This window comes from Oncorhynchus nerka, linkage group LG9a (genome assembly GCF_034236695.1).
Source record: "Oncorhynchus nerka isolate Pitt River linkage group LG9a, Oner_Uvic_2.0, whole genome shotgun sequence".
In the NCBI taxonomy this organism is placed as follows: Eukaryota; Metazoa; Chordata; class Actinopteri; order Salmoniformes; family Salmonidae; genus Oncorhynchus; species Oncorhynchus nerka.
Genome location: NC_088404.1, coordinates 56,618,035 through 56,642,545, shown reverse-complemented (window position 1 = coordinate 56,642,545; position 24,511 = coordinate 56,618,035). Strand labels below are relative to the sequence as shown.

At 43.9% G+C, this 24,511-nt stretch overlaps 1 protein-coding gene and 1 long non-coding RNA gene across 4 annotated transcripts in view; one reads left to right on the top strand and one right to left on the bottom strand.

Annotated features, from left to right (window-relative positions):
• Positions 1-5,786: 5,786 nt before the first annotated feature.
• Positions 5,787-14,252, bottom strand: LOC135573427 (uncharacterized). Its single transcript, XR_010464749.1, has 2 exons — positions 14,181-14,252; positions 5,787-7,393 (listed from the first exon to the last, which is right to left on the bottom strand). It is a non-coding gene; the product is annotated as an uncharacterized LOC135573427 (long non-coding RNA).
• A 15-nt stretch (positions 14,253-14,267) lies between these two features.
• Positions 14,268-24,511, top strand: part of ptpn9a (protein tyrosine phosphatase non-receptor type 9a) — a 43,824-nt gene continuing 33,580 nt past the window's right edge. Inside the window, exons 1-2 of one of the 3 annotated variants that reach the window (XM_065022722.1) lie at positions 14,268-14,723; positions 15,994-16,041. In XM_065022722.1, the coding sequence (XP_064878794.1) occupies positions 14,691-14,723; positions 15,994-16,041 (81 nt within the window). In that variant the 5' untranslated portion in view covers positions 14,268-14,690. Of the gene's footprint in view, positions 14,724-15,043; positions 15,132-15,993; positions 16,042-24,511 lie in introns of those variants that run through there. The other 2 variants (XM_029668733.2, XM_029668734.2) reach the window with 2 other exon arrangements.

The window sequence follows — 24,511 nt, the reverse complement described above, 5'->3', positions numbered from 1 at the left end:
TGTAGTCCACTTGTCATTCAATCTCCTTTGCATTAGCGTAGCCTCTTGTGTAGCCTGTCAACTATGTGTCTGTCTATCCCTGTTCTCTCCTCTCTGCACAGACCATACAAACGCTCCACACCGCGTGGCCGCGGCCACCCTAATCTGGTGGTCCCAGCGCGCACGACCCACGTGGAGTTCCAGGTCTCCGGTAGCCTCTGGAACTGCCGATCTGCGGCCAACAAGGCAGAGTTCATCTCAGCCTATGCCTCCCTCCAGTCCTCGACTTCTTGGCACTGACGGAAACATGGATCACCACAGACAACACTGCTACTCCTACTGCTCTCTCTTCGTCCGCCCACGTGTTCTCGCACACCCCGAGAGCTTCTGGTCAGCGGGGTGGTGGCACCGGGATCCTCATCTCTCCCAAGTGGTCATTCTCTCTTTCTCCCCTTACCCATCTGTCTATCACCTCCTTTGAATTCCATGCTGTCACAGTTACCAGCCCTTTCAAGCTTAACATCCTTATCATTTATCGCCCTCCAGGTTCCCTCGGAGAGTTCATCAATGAGCTTGATGCCTTGATAAGCTCCTTTCCTGAGGACGGCTCACCTCTCACAGTTCTGGGCGACTTTAACCTCCCCACGTCTACCTTTGACTCATTCCTCTCTGCCTCTTTTTCCACTCCTCTCCTCTTTTGACCTCACCCTCTCACCTTCCCCCTACTCACAAGGCAGGAAATACGCTCGACCTCATCTTTACTAGATGCTGCTCTTCCACTAACCTCATTGCAACTCCCCTCCAAGTCTCCGACCACTACCTTGTATCCTTCTCCCTCTCGCTCTCATCCAACACTTCCCACACTGCCCCTACTCGGATGGTATCGCGCCGTCCCAACCTTCGCTCTCTCTCCCCCGCTACTCTCTCCTCTTCCATCCTATCATCTCTTCCCTCTGCTCAAACCTTCTCCAACCTATCTCCTGATTCTGCCTCCTCAACCCTCCTCTCCTCCCTTTCTGCATCCTTTGACTCTCTATGTCCCCTATCCTCCAGGCCGGCTCGGTCCTCCCCTCCCGCTCCGTGGCTCAACGACTCATTGCGAGCTCACAGAACAGGGCTCCGGGCAGCCGAGCGGAAATGGAGGAAAACTCGCCTCCCTGCGGACCTGACATCCTTTCACTCCCTCCTCTCTACATTTTCCTCTTCTCTCTCTGCTGCTAAAGCCACTTTCTACCACTCTAAATTCCAAGCATCTGCCTCTAACCCTAGGAAGCTCTTTGCAACCTTCTCCTCCCTCCTGAATCCTCCTCCCCCCCCTCCTCCCTCTCTGCAGATGACTTCGTCAACCATTTTGAAAAGAAGGTCGACGACATCCGATCCTCGTTTGCGAAGTCAAACGACACCGCTGGTTCTGCTCACACTGCCCTACCCTGTGCTCTGACCTCTTTCTCCCCCCTCTCTCCAGATGAAATCTCGCGTCTTGTGACGGCCGGCCGCCCAACAACCTGCCCGCTTGACCCTATCCCCTCCTCTCTTCTCCAGACCATTTCCGGAGACCTTCTCCCTTACCTCACCTCGCTCATCAACTCATCCCTGACCGCTGGCTACGTCCCTTCCGTCTTCAAGAGAGCGAGAGGCGCACCCCTTCTGAAAAAACCTACACTCGATCCCTCCGATGTCAACAACTACAGACCAGTATCCCTTCTTTCTTTTCTCTCCAAAACTCTTGAACGTGCCGTCCTTGGCCAGCTCTCCCGCTAATCTCTCTCAGAATGACCTTCTTGATCCAAATCAGTCAGGTTTCAAGACTAGTCATTCAACTGAGACTGCTCTTCTCTGTATCACGGAGGCGCTCCGCACTGCTAAAGCTAACTCTCTCTCCTCTGCTCTCATCCTTCTAGACCTATCGGCTGCCTTCGATACTGTGAACCATCAGATCCTCCTCTCCACCCTCTCCCGAGTTGGGCATCTCCGGCACGGCCCACGCTTGGATTGCGTCCTACCTGACAGGTCGCTCCTACCAGGTGGCGTGGCGAGAATCCGTCTCCACACCACGTGCTCTCACCACTGGTGTCCCCCAGGGCTCTGTTCTAGGCCCTCTCCTATTCTCGCTATACACCAAGTCACTTGGCTCTGTCATAACCTCACATGGTCTCTCCTATCATTGCTATGCAGACGACACACAATTAATCTTCTCCTTTCCCCTTCTGATGATCAGGTGGCGAATCGCATCTCTGCATGTCTGGCAGACATATCAGTGTGGATGACGGATCACCACCTCAAGCTGAACCTCGGCAAGACGGAGCTGCTCTTCCTCCCGGGGAAGGACTGCCCGTTCCATGATCTCGCCATCACGGTTGACAACTCCATTGTGTCCTCCTCCCAGAGCGCTAAGAACCTTGGCGTGATCCTGGACAACACCATGTCGTTCTCAACTAACATCAAGGCGGTGGCCCGTTCCTGTAGGTTCATGCTCTACAACATCCGCAGAGTACGACCCTGCCTCACACAGGAAGCGGCGCAGGTCCTAATCCAGGCACTCGTCATCTCCCGTCTGGATTACTGCAACTCGCTGTTGGCTGGGCTCCCTGCCTGTGCCATTAAACCCCTACAACTCATCCACATTAAACCCCTACAACTCATTGGAGGTCATAAGGTGAATGCACCAATTTGTAAGTCGCTCTGGATAAGAGCGTCTGCTAAATGACTTAAATGTAAATGTAAATCCAGAACGCCGCAGCCCGTCTGGTGTTCAACCTTCCCAAGTTCTCTCACGTCACCCCGCTCCTCCGCTCTCTCCACTGGCTTCCAGTTGAAGCTCGCATCCGCTACAAGACCATGGTGCTTGCCTACGGAGCTGTGAGGGGAACGGCACCTCAGTACCTCCAGGCTCTGATCAGGCCCTACACCCAAACAAGGGCACTGCGTTCATCCACCTCTGGCCTGCTCGCCTCCCTACCACTGAGGAAGTACAGTTCCCGCTCAGCCCAGTCAAAACTGTTCGCTGCTCTGGCCCCCCAATGGTGGAACAAACTCCCTCACGACGCCAGGACAGCGGAGTCAATCACCACCTTCCGGAGACACCTGAAACCCCACCTCTTTAAGGAATACCTAGGATAGGATAAAGTAATCCCTCTCACCCCCTTAAAAGATTTAGATGCACTACTGTTCCACTGGATGTCATAAGGTGAATGCACCAATTTGTAAGTCGCTCTGGATAAGAGCGTCTGCTAAATGACTTAAATGTTAAATGTAAATGTAATGTTTGGGGTGTGGTTGATTGTTCTTAATGGTATTTGTTCAGTTTAACCATCTGTGAGTTCATTCATGTGGGACAACATTCAAGATGTTCATTATGTAAAGCCACTGTCCGTTTGTTTGTAGGGGTTTTGCTGGTTTGAGGTCCAGGAAGTTTATTGGCAGTGCCCTCCAATACAATTTTTATATTTTTGCTAAGGTTTTGTCTGGTCCATTGGATTGCTCAAAATTGCTGACCCAACTCAATAGGTGGCCTGTCACAAACCTTTTTCTTATGTTCTGGTTGAAGTGTTCCCCTCATTAAACAGTAACTGGAGAAGTCTGATAGTTGTGCCATTTTAGCTCATACTAGTTGGCTGGTTTTACCATCATGTCCGCAAAACAAAAACACTACAGTGAATACTATAGCATACTAGTGATGGCCGCAAAAACACTACAGTGAATACTATAGTATACTACAGTCATGTCTGCAAAAACACTAGTACAGTAAATACTACAGTATACTACAGACATGTCCGCAAAAACACTACAGTAAATACTATAGTGTACTTGTCATGTCAGCAAAAACACTACAGTGAAAACTACAGTCATGTCCGCAAAAACACTACAGTGAATACTATACTACAGTAAAGTCCACAAAAACTCTACAGGGAATACTATAGTATACTAGTCATGTCTGTCTAAAAACTACAGTATACTACAGTCATGTCCACAAAAACACTACAGTGAATACTATAATATATTAGTCATGTCTGCAAAAACACTACAGTGAATACCAGAGAAAAGTCTACAAAAACAATACGAATCCTATAGTATATAAACATAGGACTACTATGGTATTTAGACCATAGTGTACTATAGTATTTTTCATGTGGGTTCTACACGATGACATCACCAAAAGTTAAAACATTTTTAAAGGTGATTTTCAAACACTATGAGATTTGAGGTGATGTTGGGAGTACACAAATATCCCCTATCTGGCTAGAAACTTGCAGGTTTTGAAAATCACAGATTTTCTTCTTTTTAACTACAGATCATAGAAACGTGCCATTTTCACATACAGTACAAGGCAAAAGATTGGACACCTACTCAATCCAAGGTTTTTCTTTATTTCTTTCTTTTGACTATTTTCTACATTGTAGACTGTAAACTCTCCTTCCAGACTCACATTAAGCATCTCCAATCAAAAATTAAATCTAGAATCAGCTTCCTATTTCGCAACAAAGCATCCTTCACTCATGCTGCCAAACATACCCTCGTAAAACTGACTATCCTACCGATCCTTAACTTCGGAGATGTCATTTACAAAATAGCCTCCAACACTCTACCCAGCAAATTGGATGCAGTCTATCACAGTGCAATCCGTTTTGTCACTAAAGCCCCATATACTACCCACCACTGCGACCTGTATGCTCTCGTTGGCTGGCCCTCGTTTCATATTCATCGCCAAACCCACTGGCTCCAGGTAATCTACAAGTCTTTGCTAGGTAAAGCCCCGCCTTATCTCAACTCACTGGTCACCATAGCAGCACCCACCCGTAGCATGCGCTCCAGCAGGTATATTTCACTGGTCACCCCCAAAGCCAATTCCTCCTTTGGCCGCCTTTCCTTCCAGTTCTCTGCTGCCAATGACTGGAACGAACTGCAAAAATCACTGAAGCTGGAGACTCATATCTCCCTCACTAACTTTAAAGCAAAAGCTGTCAAGAGCAGCTCACAGATCACTGCACCTTTACATAGCCCATCTGTAAATAGCCCATCCAACTACCTCATCCCTATACTGTTATTTATTTATTTATTTTTGCTCCTTTGCGCCCTAGTATCTCTACTTGCACATTCATCTTCTGCACATCTATTATTTCGCCACTATGGCCTATTTATTGCCTCCCTTATCCTACCTCATTTGCACACACTGTATATAGACTTTTTTGATTGTATTATTGACTGAGTGTTTGTTTATTCCATGTTTATTCCATATTTAGATTTGTTTAACACTTTTTTTGGTTACAACATGATTCCATATGGGTGATTTCATTGTTCTGATGTCTTCACTACTATTGTACAATGTAGAAAAAAGTTTTTATTTTAAATGAAAAAAAAATGGAATGAGTAGGTATGTGTCGACATTTGACTGGTACTGTATGCAGACACTGGTTTTGTGTTGGAAATAATAAATATGAGGTTGAAAAGTCACAGAACTGCCCTTTAAGGCTTCCATGTGTTCTATCTGACAATTTGGGATCCTTCATTGCAGTTTCCCAAAATGCATTGCTTTCCACTACATGGGAGAATGTGGGGCCTGTCTCTTGACTTCTAAATGCAATGGATCGCTCAATTCAAGCATATTGGCCTAGGCCTACATGTAGACATCTTCCTACTGACTGGTAGTGATGGTCACAAAGAAAATTTGTACCTAAATGCTCTTTAATCCAATTGTATAGGTAGGCTATCCTCTGATTAGAATGTTAAAGTTTCCAATATCTTTTTAATTCTAGGAGTTTAAAGGTTTTATTAAACAGAGCGGAAAATAACTCATTGCAATGTTTGAATCATTATCAGCTGGTTTCATCTAATTGGTTTATTCGGATCCCCTGCTTTTGACGAAGCAGCAGCTATTCTTCCTGGGGTCCACACAAAACACAAATCATGACTAGTAACTGATACACTGATAGACAAGGACAGTCACACAAATGTCAAATTCAACGATAAACAATACAACAACAAAATAATAATACAAACAACACAACTAAAAGTATAAAGTGAGTGTTAGTGTGCGTGTTTGTGTGTGTGTCCCCTCACAGTCCCTGCTGTTCCATGAACTAAATTGTTGGTCAAACTGTAATTCATTATGCATTGAATTCACATCAAGGTGTGTGCAAGAAACAAAATTGTGATTTTCCTGTTCAATTTTTATTAATGAAAGAAGGCAAGTTTAACTGTCCTTCCTTGTGGCCACATGAGGGTTGAGTTGTTATATCTAAGAGTCTGTGCCTCACCAGGCGACATTACCGTTCTCCTGGAAGCAGGATATTCCGATAAATACACAACAACGACACCTGCTCGTCGAACAACTCATTCCAAAATCATGGGAATTAATAAGGAGTTGGTCCCCCCTTCGCTGCTATAACAGCCTCCACTCTCCTGGGAAGGATTTTCACTAAATGTTGGAACATAGCTGTGGGGACTTGCTTCCATCCAGCCACGAGCATTAGTGAGGTCGGGCACTGATGTTGGGCGATTAAGCTTGCAGTTGGATCCGGTTCATCCCAAATGTGTTCAATGGGGTTGAGGTCAAAGCTCTGTGCAGCCAGTCAAGTTCTTCCACACCGATCTCGACAAACCACTTCTGTGTGGACCTTGTTTGTGCACGGAGGCATTGTCATGCTGAAACATAACTGTTGCCACAAAGTTCAAATCAAATCAAATCAAATTTATTTATATAGCCCTTCGTACATCAGCTGATATCTCAAAGTGCTGTACAGAAACCCAGCCTAAAACCCCAAACAGCAAACAATGCAGGTGTAAAAGCACGGTGGCTAGGAAAAACTCCCTAGAAAGGCCAAAACCTAGGAAGAAACCTAGAGAGGAACCAGGCTATGTGGGGTGGCCAGTCCTCTTCTGGCTGTGCCGGGTAGAGATTATAACAGAACATGACCAAGATGTTCAAATGTTCATAAATGACCAGCATGGTCGAATAATAATAAGGCAGAACAGTTGAAACTGGAGCAGCAGCACAGTCAGGTGGACTGGGGACAGCAAGGAGTCATCATGTCAGGTAGTCCTGGGGCACGGTCCTAGGGCTCAGGTCCTCCGAGAGAGAGAAAGAAAGAGAGAATTAGAGAGAGCATATGTGGGGTGGCCAGTCCTCTTCTGGCTGTGCCGGGTGGAGATTATAACAGAACGTGGCCAAGATGTTCAAATGTTCATAAATGACCAGCATGGTTGAATAATAGTAAGACAGAACAGTTGAAACTGGAGCAGCAGCATGGCCAGGTGGACTGGGGACAGCAAGGAGTCATCATGTCAGGTAGTCCTGGGACATGGTCCTAGGGCCCAGGCCAGTTGAAACTGGAGCAGCAGCATTGCCAGGTGGACTGGGGACAGCAAGGAGTCATCATGTCAGGTAGTCCTGGGGCATGGTCCTAGGGCTCAGGTCCTCCGAGAGAGAGAAAGAAAGAGAGAAGGAGAGAATTAGAGAACGCACACTTAGATTCACACAGGACACCGAATAGGACAGGAGAAGTACTCCAGATATAACAAACTGACCCTAGCCCCCCGACACATAAACTACTGCAGCATAAATAATGGAGGCTGAGACAGGAGGGGTCAGGAGACACTGTGGACCCATCCGAGGACACCACCGGACAGGGCCAAACAGGAAGGATATAACCCCACCCACTTTGCCAAAGCACAGCCCCCACACCACTAGAGGGATATCTTCAACCACCAACTTACCATCCTGAGACAAGGCCGAGTATAGCCCACAAAGATCTCCGCCACGGCACAACCCAAGGGGGGCGCCAACCCAGACAGGCTGACCACAACAGTGAATCAACCCACCCAGGTGACGCACCCCCCAGGGACGGCATGAGAGAGCCCCAGTAAGCCAGTGACTCAGCCCCGTCACAGGGTTAGAGGCAGAGAATCCCAGTGGAAAGAGGGGAACCGGCCAGGCAGAGACAGCAAGGGCGGTTCGTTGCTCCAGAACCTTTCCGTTCACCTTCCCACTCCTGGGCCAGACTACACTCAATCATATGACCCACTGAAGAGATGAGTCTTCAGTAAAGACTTAAAGGTTGAGACCGAGTTTGCGTCTCTGACATGGGTAGGCAGACCGTTCCATAAAAATGGAGCTCTATAGGAGAAAGCCCTGCCTCCAGCTGTTTGCTAAGAAATTCTAGGGACAATTAGGAGGCCTGCGTCTTGTGACCGTAGCGTACGTGTAGGTATGTACGGCAGGACCAAATCAGAGAGATAGGTAGGAGCAAGCCCATGTAATGCTTTGTAGGTTAGCAGTAAAACCTTGAAATCAGCCCTTGCTTTGACAGGAAGCCAGTGTAGAGAGGCTAGCACTGGAGTAATATGATCAAATTTTTTGGTTCTAGTCAGGATTCTAGCAGCCGTATTTAGCACTAACTGAAGTTTATTTAGTGCTTTATCCGGGTAGCCGGAAAATAGAGCATTGCAGTAGTCTAACCTAGAAGTGACAAAAGCATGGATTAAGTTGGAGGTACAGAATCATCTAGAATATCATTGTATGCTGTAGCGTTAAGATTTCCCTTCACTGAAACTAAGGGGCCTAGCCCGAACCGTGAAAAACAGCCCCAGACCATTATTCCTCCACCAAACTTAACATTTGGCACTATGCATTCGGGCAGGTAGTGTTCTCCTGGCATCCGCCAAACCCAGATTTGTCTGTCGGAATGCCAGATGGTGAAGTGTGATTCAGAGAACGCGTTTCGACTGCTCCAGAGTCCAATGGAGGCGAGCTTTACACCACTCCAGCTTCAAATCAAATTTTATTTGTCACATACACATGGTTAGCAGATGTTAGTGCGAGTGTAGCGAAATGCTTGTGCTTCTAGTTCCGACAATGCAGTAATAACCAACAAGTAATCTAGCTAACAATTCCAAAACTACTACCTTATAGACACAAGTGTGAGGGGATAAAGAATATGTACATAAGATATATGAATGAGTGATGGTACAGAGCGGCATAGGCAAGATACAGTAGATGGTATTGAGTGCAGTATATACATATGAGATGAGTATGTAAACAAAGTGGCATAGTTAAAGTGGCTAGTGATACATGTATTACATAAGGATGCAGTAGATGATATAGAGTACAGTATATACGTATACATATGAGATGAATAATGTAGGGTATGTAAACATTATATTAGGTAGCATTGTTTAAAGTGGCTAGTGATATATTTTACATCATTTCCCATCAATTCCCATTATTAAAGTGCCTGGAGTTGAGTCAGTGTGTTGGCAGCAGCCACTCAATGTTAGTGGTGGCTGGTTAACAGTCTGATGGCCTTGAGATAGAAGCTGTTTTTCAGTCTCTCGGTCCCAGCTTTGATGCACCTGTACTGACCTCGCCTTCTGGATGATAGCGGGGTGAACAGGCAGTGGCTCGGGTGGTTGTTGTCCTTGATGATCTTTATGGCCTTCCTGTGACATCGGGTGGTGTAGGTGTCCTGGAGGGCAGGTAGTTTGCCCCCGGTGATGCGTTGTGCAGACCTCACTACCCTCTGGAGAGCCTTATGGTTGTGGGCGGAGCAGCTGCCGTACCAGGCGGTGATACAGTCCGACAGGATGCTCTCGATTGTGCATCTGTAGAAGTTTGTGAGTGCTTTTGGTGACAAGACAAATTTCTTCAGCCTCCTTCACGATGCTGTCTGTGTGAGTGGACCAATTCAGTTTGTCTGTGATGTGTACGCCGAGGAACTTAAAACTTACTACCCTCTCCACTACTGTTCCATCGATGTGGATAGGGGGGTGTTCCCTCTGCTGTTTCCTGAAGTCCACAATCATCTCCTTAGTTTTGTTGACGTTGAGTGTGAGGTTATTTTCCTGACACCACACTCCGAGGGCCCTCACCTCCTCCCTGTAGGCCGTCTCGTCGTTGTTGGTAATCAAGCCTACCACTGTTGTGTCGTCCGCAAACTTGATGATTGAGTTGGAGGCGTGCAGTCGTGGGTGAACAGGGAGTACAGGAGAGGGCTCAGAACGCACCCTTGTGGGGCCCCAGTGTTGAGGATCAGCGGGGTGGAGATGTTGTTGCCTACCCTCACCACCTGGGGGCGGCCCGTCAGGAAGTCCAGTACCCAGTTGCACAGGGCGGGGTCGAGACCCAGCTTATGCTTGGCATTGCGCATGGTGATCTTAGGCTTGTGTGCAGCTGCTCGACCAACAGTTCTTGTGCTGACGTTGTTTCCAGAGGCAGTTTGGAACTCGGTAGTGAGTGTTGTAACCGAGGACAAATGATTTTTACACTCTATGCGCTTCAGCACTCGGCGGTCCCGTTTCTGTGAGCTTGTGTGCCTTACCACTTCAGCCATTGTTGCTCCTAGAGGTTTCCACTTCACAATAACACCACTTACAGTTGACCAGAGCAGCTCTAGAAGGGCAGACATTTGACAAACTGACATGTTGGAAAGGTGGCATCCTATGACAGTGCCACATATACCAATATATGTCATTGGAATTACTCAATACTGTCTACAAAACTTAAATTGGTCTAGTGTGCTGGGCAACAGGTTTAATACAGAATGCTAATGACTCCTTACTCCACCCACTGGAATTGAATGCACTGCATAAAAATTACATATTGGCTTATTGAGAAAGAACTACTCTATGTCCCAATGTAAATGTGGGGTTAGGATTACTCAGTAGGGCCTGTGGAATCTATATATGTTGTATTTATTGGGGGGCTTAGGTCTACATACCCAGCAGCACTTTTTACTCCACCCATTCCAGTGGTCCCAACGCAATACACTGTAAGCCTATAAATGACATATTTGCTTATAGAAAGTTTTAAAAACTCTTTGCCAAAGTAAAAGTGGGGTTGGGAGTAGAATCTACACTAAGTATACAAAACATTAGAAACACCTGCTCTTTCCATGACAGACTGACCGATATTAGAAAGGTGTTCCTAATGTTTGGTACACTCAGTGTATGTATGGTGTCATTTCATGGGGCACTGAATAGTACAGTGTGTCGCTGGCCACATGACAAATGACTGTATTACTGCTAATGGCTTTCAATGGTCAAGCTCTAATGTCAGCCCTAATGTCATCCATGCTCCTATTGCATTACTTGTGAAGGTAGACAGGCCAGAAGAGAGTTACAGTCGGTTTTGTGACAGCAAAGCAGTTATGCCAAATGTGCCTAGAAAATCCCACAACTGGTGGGGTTTTAAGCATGTTATAGGGCCAATGAACTTAGTCGCATTGGAAAGTTATAGCCATAGATATGCAACATGTAGTAGTAGTTGCATTACTTTAGATCTTGTGATGGATTCCTGTAGCCAGTATGAAAGAGTGGATACACTACTTCCAATTCAGAAATACCTGGCATTAGTCTCTGGCAATGCATGAATTTGTGGTAAATGTGACACTAAACTATGATTTTTTTGCCATCGGTGCCCCCATTTTAGAAAACTGTCAGACGATAGTCGCTGTGGTGTAAATGTGTGATTGTTCTCTAAAGGCAGAGTGCAATGTGAATACACTATCACAATGGCATGAGAGACTATTTTATGAGTTAGAGTGGAAATTAGTTGAAAACTTTTACGCTTGAAGAATACAGCAGACGGTCGGTCTCTTGTAATGCATTTTAAAACTGTACAGAAAATAACGTCATTGACCTTGATAATCCCCACAATATAACTGGTACATACTCTTGTTTTTGAAAAAAGTTTAATAGGCCTATGACTTTACTGTATACTGCTAACTTATATATATATATATGCTTTGTCATTATCAATACCTCATAATGACAAAGCAAGAACCGGTTTAGAAATGATTGCTAATTTATTAAACATAAAATACCACATTTACACAAGTTCAGACCCTTTACTCAGTACTTTGTTGAAGCACCTTTGCAGCGATTACAGCATTAAATCTTCTTGGGTATGATGCTACAAGCTTGGCACACCTGTATTTGGGGAGTTTCTCCCATCCATCTCTGCAGATCCTCTCGCTCTGTCAGGTTGGATGGGGAGTGTTGCTGCACAGCCATTTACAGGCCTCTCCAGAGATGTTCGATTCAAGTCCTGGCTCTGGCTGGGCCACTCTAAGGACTTTCAGAGACCGAAGCCTCTCCTGCGCTGTCCTGGCTGTGTGCTTAAGGTCATTGTCCTGTTGGAAGGTGAACCTTCTCCCCAGTCTGAGGTCCTGAGCGCTCTGGAGCAGGTTTTCATCAAGGATCTCTGTGCTTTGCTCTGTTCGTTTTTTTCCTCAATCCTGACTAGTCTCCCAATAGTGGCGTTTGGAGTGTGACTGTTTGAGGTTGTGGACAGGTGTCTTTTATACTGATAACAAGTTCAAACAGGTGCCATTAATACAGGTAACGAGTGGAAGACAGAGGAGCCTCTTAAAGAAGAAGTTACAGGTCTGTGAGAGCCAGAAATCTTGCTTGTTTGTAGGTGACCAAATACTTATTTTCCATCATAATTTGCAAATAAATTCATTAAAAATCATACAATGTGATTTTCTGGATTTTTTTTCTCATTTTGTCTGTCATAGTTGAAGTGTACCTATGATGAAAATTACAGGCCTCTCTCATCTTTTTAAGTGGGAGAACTTGCACAATTGGTGGCTGACTAACTACTTTTTTGCCCCACTGTATGTGTTGATTATGTTTTACTGGTAATGGGGACATAATGGGGGCGGCAGGGTAGCCTAGTGGTTAGAGCGTTGGACTAGTAACCGAAAGGTTGCAAGTTCGAATCCCCGAGCTGTCGTTCTGCCCCTGAACAGGCAGTTAACCCACTGTTCCTAGGCCGTCATTGAAAATAATAATTTGTTCTTAACTGACTTGCCTAGTAAAATAAAAAAATATCTTAAATGCCAACAAACTTAACTTTTTGGTGTGTGTGTGTGTGTTTTCCAACTATTTAACTATACTAGAATGCTTAAAAGGCCGCAAAAATGTTAAATATCGGTTATCGGTATCAGGTTTTTTGGCAAGGAAAATATTGGAAATTGGGTATTGGCCAAAAAATGTAATATCTGTGCTTCCCTATTTATTACTTGTAAATAATTGCTGTTCTGAAAGCGTCATTATGTTATGTACTAATATCCTGGATGATATTCATTTGTTTTTTTGAGAATTGAGTGTGTATTGTGCTGCTATGTATTTAGACCTCAGTGGCCCATGAAATAAACCATTTATAGATTCTACAGACCCTATTGAGTACTCATACCCCACTTGGAGGGCTTTGGTCAGTCTGTCCTATCTGTCCTTCTTGTCTGCATCGAAGTAGCGGTCTTTGTGTGCTCCCTCTAATTCTCCCCTCTCTCTCTCTTTCTCTCCTCCCGGAGGACCTGAGCCCTAGGGCCATGCCTCAGGTCTACCTGGCCTGATGACTCCTGGCTGTCCCCGTCCCCAGTCCACCTGGTCGTGCTGCTGATCAAGAATGTGCTATGGAACCCTGACATTTACATTTACATTTAAGTCATTTAGCAGACGCTCTTATCCAGAGCGACTTACAAATTGACCTGTTCACCGGACGTGCTACCTTGTCCCAGACCTGCTGTTTTCGACCTTCTCTGTCTCCCTCTCTACTCTCTACTGCACCTGCTGTCTCGACCTCTGAATACTTGGCTATGAAAAGCCAACTGACATTTACACCTGTGGTGCTGACCTGTTGCACCCTCTACAACCATTATTTGACCCTGCTGGTCATCTATGATCGTTTGAACATCTTGAAGAACTTATTGGCCATGTACTCTTATAATCTCCACCTGGCACAGCCAGAAGAGGACTGGACACCCCTCAGAGCCTGCTTCATCTGTTTATTTTTTAAGTTCCTGCAATTTCTAGGGAATTTTTCTTGACACCATGCTTCTACATCTGCATTGCTTGCTGTTTGGGGTTTTAAGCTGGGTTTCTGGATAAGCACTTTGTGACATCTGCTGATGTAAAAAGGGCGTTATAAATACATTTTATTGTAAAATTCAATCAACTCAATCATCGCAATAAACACTATTTATGTTCACTATAACCCCAATATTGTCAACATACCAACCTGAACATAGTATTTTTCAATTAGTGATCTGTATATGTTTTTTTTTAAACACGTGTATATATACACATACACACACACATACATTCCTTCTTAAATGTTGGTTATAAACACCAATCTTTTGAATGAGTTATCAACCTCGCAATGTTTTGAAATACAGGCTTTTATTTTGAAGGTTCCTCATTACCATAGAAAAGTGACGTCATTAGTGCTGCTGGCAGAATAGTAGTCCAGGCGACGTACGTAGAGAATAAAAGATTGAACACCATGCCTTTTGACTTTACTCTTGATTCTTAGCAAAGGTGGGTGACTTTACTGGCTGGACAAATGGGTCAAATTCGATCAACTGCGATTCGTCCCAGAGAAACGCCAAACTGTTGAGGACTAATTTCTTCAGTACTCGAGAAGATTTGACACAACAGCGATTTTCGCTCATGCATGAGTATTTTGATGGAAGATTCCATATAATTTCTTATTCGACTCAAACAGGCCAGACGAACAAAAACAGTATATGCTTTCCATTTCTATATGAGGAACATTTCAGTTTTGTGAAATGCCAGTAACCTAGGCAAAACCGGTTGATGTACTGCCCGGTACGAGGATAGAACTGTCGTCGTTTACCTTTACGAAAAATAAGGGAAAAAGGCCACCAAGTTGAAGAATTAAGGTGTCAAAATCTCAAGAACGAGACTGAAGAATGGCAGCCAGTTTGTCAGCGGAGGAAGAACAGGTAATTTTGAAAACAATGCAAAATATTTGATCATCTATACCGCGGTAAGAAATCCTATTGTTGTGTGTCAAGTAAGTTGCATTCCAGGTAGCCTACCATAGCCAGAATCCGACTTTCGTTCATTTTTTCTCTAGTCTGAATGGTGTGGTACAGTATGCTAGCCCAATAATTTACTGTTAATACGAGCCTACCGTTACTGTAGCAGGCCATTGGATTCCATGAAAATACGACGCCACGCATTGGCGTGAGTAACCGGAAGTGTTGTCGAATCCAACGGTTTGCTTTAGCATTAGCTAGCCTAGAATGCATTGCTGAAGACAATTGAAGTTTTAATTAAAATCTAGCAGTATTTAATTGTTCTCAATGTATAATTAGGAGTACAGCGCCCTCTCCCATCCCTGGATTCAGGTACGTTTAACGAGCCATCACCCGCCGACTCCGCGGTGTCCTGATCACGGCACCCTGCAGTTCAGACCTTAAAGGGAAAATGTAATTACAACGGCCTTAATGTCTGACTCTGTAGGCTACCTACACCACTGCAAGTTATGCTCTTAAATGGTTAAATTTTTGCGACGCAGGCATCCCAATTACAAACATTGTATACATTTATGGCACAGGCCTTTACATTGTCGCATACGTTGGCGATGCTTCTAACAGGAAAATTCAAAATATTACAATGGATTGTTTATGATGCATTTTAGCTAGTGAAAAACACAATTGAAACTTGATTAACGCGAATGTAGACAGTCTATCAAATGCTATAGCATTACAAAGGAACAGTATAAGGGGCGGCAGGTAGCCTAGTGGTTAGAGTATTGGTCCAGTAACCGTAATGTTGCTAGTTCGAATCCCCGAGCTGAAAAGGTAAAAAATCTTCGTTCTGCCCCTGAACAAGGCAGTTAGCCTACGAACAGTGGGTTGTCATTATAAATAAGGATTTGTTCTTAAATGACTTGCCTAGTTAAATTAAATAAGGGCAAGAATCTCAAAAACAATGGTTTGTGCACACACTTATATTTGCATTGATGCACTTAGCCCACACATCCCATGCCACACAACAACAATATGGCTAGTACAGGTCAATATATCCATGCCATGCTGGGCTTATAAGGCAGGGAACTGATTATATAATGATAGGCTATCTATTGCTAGAGTGGTATTTGTCCATATGATTAACATTTATCCACAACATAAAAATGAGCTGGTATGCTATAAAGGCTGATGTCCCTTTTTCCAGCCTGTTGCTAATGATGCCTTTTACACTTTCCAGGCCCTAATCCCATTTCCCATTCCCCGTGGCTCATCTGGCCGGCAGGCAGTAAGTCTTATCTGGGGACTTCATTTCCTCTGCGGGACCAGCCATGGTGGAGGGCTGAACGCCTGTAGGCTGGGTTATTAGAACCTCTGTCTGGTTGTGTCCGGTTGTAACAGGAGGCCTCTGGGGGCCTGCTAGTATGATGGAACTTCACTTATAGGCAGCTGTTAAAAACATTTCCACTGGAGTGATGCTGCTGTTGTGGGGATACTTTGTGTGTGTGTATGTTGGGGGAGGGGGCAGGCAGTCAGTCGGCTCCCAGGAAGCTTAACAGGAAGAAAGAGCGAGTGGGGGATAGAAAGAATGACGCACGAGACTTCCTGTTAGGATCGACTTGTGCCAAATGGGACTGAACGGAATAGGATGGCACTCTCCACATATGGCTAATGTCGAAGTGCCTCAGCAATAATCATGTTACATATGAATCACCTTTAACATTTCTAAATTTAACAGCTCATACATTTGGCAAGACTATAAGTCCTGGCTGGTTTCTTTTAGATTCTGGCCTGTATATCCTAGTAGTGATGCACTGTATACCAACATTTCTGTAGTTTTTCAAAGCGGTTTCTTGTGGCGTCTACTGATTTGAGAGGATCAAGTCTATCAGTACAGCTGATCCTTTTATAGTTCGAGTACACCGTTCATGCCGCCTCTTGCCTGCCTGTGCTGCTTACTCATTGCTAGCTGTAGCCTGCCATGAGGAACCACTGATCTCACTGGGAGTCTGTACTGCATCGCCACTTATGCTGCACAGAAGTTAACACACTTGAATAATGCAACATGGCATGTAGAAATGTTGAAACTGTTCATTTCTGACTGTTCCCAAAACGATGTCGAGTACAGGTTAGAACACTGCATACAATGGGAAGAAGATACCGATGGCTTTCCTTGCTAGCTTTCAGCTGAAGCCAACATCAATTCACTACTCTTGTACCTTGTTTGCGTATGGAAAGATGTGTTTTTGGGTGAACTTCCCCTTTAAAAACATCTGGGACATTTATAACACCTGCCTGGCTGTTTGTCAGTACCCTAGACAGTTTTTAGGTCCGTTGTTTGAGTATTTAGATTCGTGGTTTTATATAAAAATGCTGAATTTTCTAAATGACCAAAAATGCATTTGTGCCATTTTTTTGTCACATGCTTTGTAAACAACAGGTGGAGACTAACAGTGAAATGCTTACTTACAGGCAATGTTCCCGCTAAGCTTTGCGTGTGCAGTAGCCCCGAGACTGACATGCTGAAATATCAGCCCACTGAGAGAAGCAACAGATTGTACTTCAATCAACTTTTCTAGAACAGTGGTCACCAACCTGTTGCTCACGATCAACTGGTTGATCTCCAATGCATTCCTAGTTGATCGGAAAACATTTCTGTAAAAAATAATAATGGAACAATGATGCTTTGAGTTCCTATTTTTTTTTAAATTCTCTGGCTTTTGCGGAAGGCGCACCCGATTCAGCTGTCTTGCGCTCCAGGAATGCAAACTGTTGCCATTTTGAACCATTTAATGTTTCTGACGGTACAAACACTGCATTTCAGGTTGGCACAGAGATCCAATCAAGTACACTATAGGCCTACCACTGGCCAATCGGATGGCTCCGATGACCGTGTCTGCAGTAATGTAGCAGGCATAAAAGAAAGCTACAGCAAAGTTTATACTGAGATTTTTACAACCATGACTAGAGACTGTCCACGAATACAGCAAAGAAATGTTTTTATGAGTGCGTTCAAGTTCTTACTCAGCGCTGTCAACACTGTTGAACATTTTTTTTTTTTTGTATAAGCCATAAAATATATGTTCTTCCTATTTCCAGTCAGCACTACAACAAGCACTGCAGCAATAATGAGTAGGAAAGTGTTACTACGGTGCATTCGGAAAGTATTCAGACACCTTTTTCTACAACTTTAATATCACATTTACATAAGTATTCAGACCCTTTACTCGGTGCTTTGATGAAGCCCCCTTTGGCAGCGATCACATCCTTGAGTCTTCTTGGGTATGACGCTACAAGCTTGGCATGCCTGTATTGGAGTTTTAACCATTCTTCTCTGCAGACCCTCTCAAGCTCTCAGGTTGGATGGGGTGCGTCACTATTTACAGGTCTCTCCAGAGACATCTGATTGGGCTCTGGCTGGGTCACTCAAGGACATTGAGACTTTTCCCGAAACCACGCCTGCGTTGTCTTGGCTGTGTGCTTAGGGTCGTTTTCCTTTTGGAAAGCCGATATGAGCAAGACCTTTTAAACAGGTGAACATTCCTCAGGGCTGTGGGGCTAGACTGATTACCAGGACGTGTACTCAAAGCATGCACGGACCAACTGGCAAGTGTCGACCGATTATGATTTTTCAATGGAGATGGCGATTTATTGGAGGACCAAAAAAAGCCGATACCGATTAATCTGCATGATTTTTTTTAGATGTATGTTAAAATAATTCAGTATTGTTGTAATTATCATTATCTTAATATAGTACATCAATAAAATCAATTTAGCCTCAAATAAATAATGAAACATTTTCAATTTGGTTTAAATAATGCAAAAGCAAAGTGTTGGAGAAAGTAAAAGTGCAATATTTGCCATGTAAAAAAGCCAACGTTTTAGTTCCTTGCTCAGAACATATGAAAGCTGGTGGTTCTTTTTAACATGAGTCTTCAATATTCCCAGGTAAGACGTTTTAGGTTGTAGTTATTATAGGACTATTTCTCTCTCTACCATTTGTATTTCATTTACTTTTGACTATTGGATGTTCTAATAGGTACTTTAGTATTGCTAGCCTTATCTCGGGAGTTGATAGGCTTGAAGTCATAAACAGTGCAATGCTTGAAGCACAGCGACGAGCTGCTGGCAAATGCAGGAAAGTGCTGTTTGAATGAATGCTTACGAGCCTGCTGCTGCATACCACTTCTACAAACATGGAGCATTGGTACATTGTGGGAGGCAATCCATCTAGAGACTTTACGGATAGCGGACGATTATTAGGTGAAATTATGATATTAAATACATTTGACTATCTCTTGCTTATCTGAACACATGGCCATTCTCATGCTGTATCATTATTGTCGCAATGTAAGAAATCAACATTTTGAAGCATATATATATTTTGTTTTTTTGGGGCGGGGGGGTACTGCTCTTATGGATGGCAATTTTCATGCTGTAAAACAGTAGCTCTGAAGATGTACCACTATCAGATGGTTTTGTTCCCCCGCCCCCAAAAAAATCTGTATCGGACCCAGAACTTATCGGTCAGGCTCTAATATGAATTCGGTCACTGGTGGTTCGTATAGCTTTCAGACTTGGCCAGTCTCATGTCTACTCGCTTGATATTGATCTCCTCTGGCCCTTGTTACAGCATATAGCCAGTCACCCCTCTCCATGTGAACCAAGGAACTCACTGATGAATATGATCCTAACTACTACTGTCAGGTACAGTCAAGTTTCTGTGCTTTCATTTGTCTATCTTAGCCTTTTAAGGAGACGCAACAGACTGTGCAGAGTGTATGGGAAGGCTGTGACCTGTTCCTAGAGCAAGCAGTCATTTTTGATTTTCTGCAGATGGAGCGAGATCCGTAAGAAAATGACTCTGTGAGGCTGGACACTTTTTGCTTTTATTGCAACATGTGTAACCCAGCAGAACCACCATTTGAGGAACAACATACTGAATCCTCTACAATGTGTAAATATTTGCGTGTATCCTCTTGATTCACAGAATTTGCCTGCGCCAAAACATTTTTCTTCGAAGTAGAACATTTTGGGTTGGTGACACACAGGGTCCATAGAATACTTTTTTAGGAATCCATTCATGCACTTAGTTCACATGAATTAGAAAAGGTACCTATCTTGACGTAACAGGTCAGTAATGGGTCCAACTCTTGGTGCATGTTCAAGTGTGAACTGTGAAGGTTTAATGAACTGAAGTTTTGATTAACCAGACAGTTATTCTAGAGGTAAGTTACATTTTGAATAGTTTATCCATGCACAAACACCTGTTTTTAGTCCCTCAATAACATTGTAATTTAATGGGCCTATGGGTGAGTCTGAGAGCATATTCGGTGTCCTTGAGTATCTCAATTTGTAGTGGTCCTTTATTGAATCCTGGTTGTTGGGCTCTTTTGGATCATGATAATAGCATGCCTTCATCTTCTCTGGGAGTCCAGGGTTCCTGGTGGTATTTTGAGTAGAGCCAGACTGGTATTATTGGCCCATTTGTTGTCTTTTACCTGACTATATATTTTTTAAATATCGTATCAGTTTTTATACAATTGATATTTATCTAGGAAGAAACAAAAAAAAGATCATCAGAGCACTTTAAAATGTACTGATAATCTGAGATATTGAGGCCCACCTCCTTTAAACATCACCTGCAACCAGAGGAAATGCTTTTTTACGTGAGATTTCTAAAAGAGCCGGGCAAATATCGTGGCATTCTTGGATTTACCAGTTAAAAGAATCGACTGATACACAGAAACAGAGATGAGAATGAAAGAACTACATGGTGAAAACACAATACAGCAACACGGTGCAATTTCTTTTTTCAACAATTACAAGTTGGCTTTCTCCTCAGCTTTTAGCTGTTTTAATAGTGCAGGAGCCCCTGACACTCACCAGTTTGTCTTCGAAAGCCTGGGCTTTGCAAGAGGAGGACGGTGGCATCCTGTCCTTTTTAGCTCTGCTCATCAGTAGCTTTTTGTATTCTTGAAGAGCCTGACTTGACTACCCCCTCTCACTGGCTGGAGAAGTGGAACTCTTGCTTTGAGCTTTCATTTCCCCCCTCGGGCTTCTGTGACAGCTTGCTGGTGCTGCCTGGCTGGGCTCGTCAAAGAGAATGTCCGGAAGCCTTTAGGGAGGACATGGATGGACCTAGAGGGCGTGCACGGTTAGATTGGTCTCTTTTCTAGTTGAAACATGATATAATGGGGGTCTCTAGTGCCTTTTCACACTTCTGTAGGTTTTTACTACTGATTTTGTTTATTTGTATCTTCATTAGATTTTGCAGCTACTCTTCCTTGGGTCCTCAAAAAACAAACCATTGCAAGTAACAAAACACTGATAGTCCCACAAAGGTAAAATACAACAATATACAAACAATACATCATAGAAAATACAGAACAGAATGAATATATAGTGTTGTGAAACCCTTTTTGTCCAAATGTGTTTCTTTTGAATATTTTAGTGAATGGATAATGGAAGTTTAAAGCTTTGAATTAGCTCCTTCAGGCCTGGTGTTTAGAGGGAAAGATGGCATGATATGAGGGACCGGAAGTTAATGGTCCACCTTGCCCCGTCAGCTCCAATGGCACATAGCTAATGTTATTTTTCATAGCATTCTTCTATAAAATATTTATGCACATCACTTTTTCTCTTTTAAAAACATTGTTGATTCAAATCTCTACTCAACCTTGTAGTTCATAAAGAATGCTTAGATAACTGAGCAGAGTGCTGAAATGGAATTGTGTTCACAGTTATGTGATTGGTAAATCAACAAGAGAGGGGAGGGAGTGCAACCATTTTACTTGCATATAGCCTAAATGTTTTGCTGTGTGACCTGGAATTTTGCGCCTAGACAAATTTGATAGATTCCAGCTTTATTACCCCATATTTTTAATTGTGCTCCCAAATTTCTTTGTGTGCTTACATTTGTTCAATTTAGGCGCACACATTCTCCTTGTTTAAAATGTTTTTTTTTGTTTTTTTAAGTTTGCCCCTGTTGGTTCGGCCTGGGTGGGGGGTGCTCCCTACCTGGCCATGGACCCCTAGTACCCCCCTGAAACCATTTAGAGCCATATTAAAAATACGCTCCTGGTAACCTGTTCAATTGCCAGGTGCACGGCTGTCCATTTGCAATGTCTTACAATGGACATTTACCAACACGAATTGGACATGCTCTAATATACTGTAGAAATGCTCAATTGACTGGCTCGTTGAACTCGGGATGGCCGAGCAGTGATTGGTTCCTGTCCATCGCTCGTCTCCATCGCTCGTGTTGATTTCAGCCTGTCCATTTTGTGATGGTAAATACATTGGAAATGTACACTGTCCATTTGCAATATAAAATGTACAATGCCAATATATTATACTGTCAAGTCAGTCAATAAGATATCATATTGACACCAAACTCACTTTGTCCAACTCTTTTAATAGCCAGGATTCACATATTTCAGAGCTGGCCCACAATTCATAGTGCCTTCTGTTGAAACCATAAACCTTCAAAAACATGGTTATATTCGTACTGCGAGTCCTGTTCTGACATTGTGTAGACCTAGCTGAAGGGACCATGAGTTTCGGCTTGATTAAGGTCGTTCAGCAACGACGGCGTTGCTACGGGGTCCATGAAAGAGCTATCGGACAAACTTAAGGCTCTGTCTGTATGGGCCGAGATGGTTTCAATGCACCTAGTCTTGTGATTTTGGAATTTTAAAAAAATGTTGTCATTTTCACAACGTTCAAAATTAATTGAAGTTATTGCAAATGGATGAGGCTGTTTCTCGGCCTGAGAACCTAGAGCCACAACTCACCGACTTAAGCTCTAGAATCAAATCAAATTGATTTATATAGCCCTTCGTACATCAGCTGATATCTCAAAGTGCTGTACAGAAACTCAGCCTAAAACCCCAAACAGCAAGCAATGCAGGTGTAGAAGCACGGTGGCTAGGAAAAACTCCCTAGAAATGCCAAAACCTAGAGAGGAACCAGGCTATGAGGGGTGGCCAGTCCTCTTCTGGCTGTGCCAGGTGGAGATTATAACAGACCATGGCCAAGATGTTCAAATGTTCATAAATGACCAGCATGGTCAAAAAATAATCACAGTAGTTGTCGAGGGTGCAGCAAGTCAGCACCTCAGGTGTAAATGTCAGTTGGCTTTTCATAGCCGATCATTAGGAGTATCTCTACCGCTCCTGCTGTCTCTAGAGAGTTTAAAACAACAGGTCTGGGACAGGTAGTATGTCCGGTGAAGAGGTCGGGGTTCCTTAGCCGCAGGCAGAACAGTTGAAAATGGAGCAGCAGCACGACCAGGTGGACTGGGGACAGCAAGGAGTCATCATGCCAGGTGGTCCTAGGGCACAGATCCTCAGAGAGAGAAAGAGAATTAGAGAGCATACTTAAATTCACATATTCACACAGGACACCAGATAAGACAGGAGAAGTACTCCAGATATAACAAACTGACCCTAGCCCCCCCGACACAAACTACTGCAGCATAAATACTGGAGGCTGAGACAGGAGGGGTCAGGAGACACTGTGGCCCCATCCGATGACAGGGCCAAACAGGAAGGATATAACCCCACCAACTTTGCCAAAGCACAGCCCCCACACCACTAGAGGGATATCTTCAACCACCAACTTACCATCCTGAGACGAGGCCGAGTATAGCCCACAAAGATCTCCGCCACGGCACAACCCAAGGGGGGGCGCCAACCCGGACAGGAAGATCAAGTCAGTGACGCACCCCCCCTAGGGACGGCATGAAAGAGCACCAGTAAGCCAGTGACTCAGCCCCTGTAATCGGGTTAGAGGCAGAGAATCCCAGTGGAGAGTGGGGAACTGGCCAGGCAGAGACGGCAAGGGCGGTTTGTTGCTCCAGAGCCTTTCTGTTCACCTTCACATTCCTGGGCCAGACTACACTCCAATCATATGACCCCCTGAGTCTTCGGTAAAGACTTAAAGATTGAGACCGAGTCTGCGTCTCTCACATGGGTAGGCAGACCATTCCATAAAAATGGCGCTCTATAGGAGAAAGCCTTGCCTCCAGCTGTTTGCTTAGAAATTCTAGGGACAATTATGAGGCCTGCGTCTTGTGACCGTAGCGTACGTGTAGGTATGTACGGCAGGACCAAATCAGAAAGATGGGTATGATCAAGCCCATGTAATGCTTTGTAGGTTAGCAGTAAACCCTTGTAATCAGCCCTCGCCTTAACTTCTTGACGCTACCCATCCCTTAAGCGGGATCATTGTCACCAGCAACCGCTGAATAGCATCGCACCACAGTCATATAATATTACTAAAAATATTCATATTCATGAAATCACAAGTGCAATATTGCAGAACACAGTTTAGACTTTTGTTAATCCACCTGTCGTCTCAGATTTTTTAATTATGCTTTACAGTGATAGCAATCCAAGCGTATTTAAGTTTATCGATCGCATGACAATATTAAGTACACTTAGCATCAGGTAGCTTGGTCACAAATCAGAAGAGCAATCAAATTAATCGTTTACCTTTGATCTTCAGATGTTTTCACTCATGAGACTCCCAGTTACACAACAAATCTTCCTTTTGTTCCATAAAGATTTTTTTTTTTAGATCCAAAATACCTCTTTGTTTGTCGCGTTATGTTCAGACATCCACAGGAAAGAGCGGTCACGACAACGCAGACAAATTCCAAATAATATCCGTAATGTCCACTAACATGTCAATGTTTTTTATAATCAATCCTCAGGTTGTTTTTAAAATATATAATTGATAATATATTAACCGCA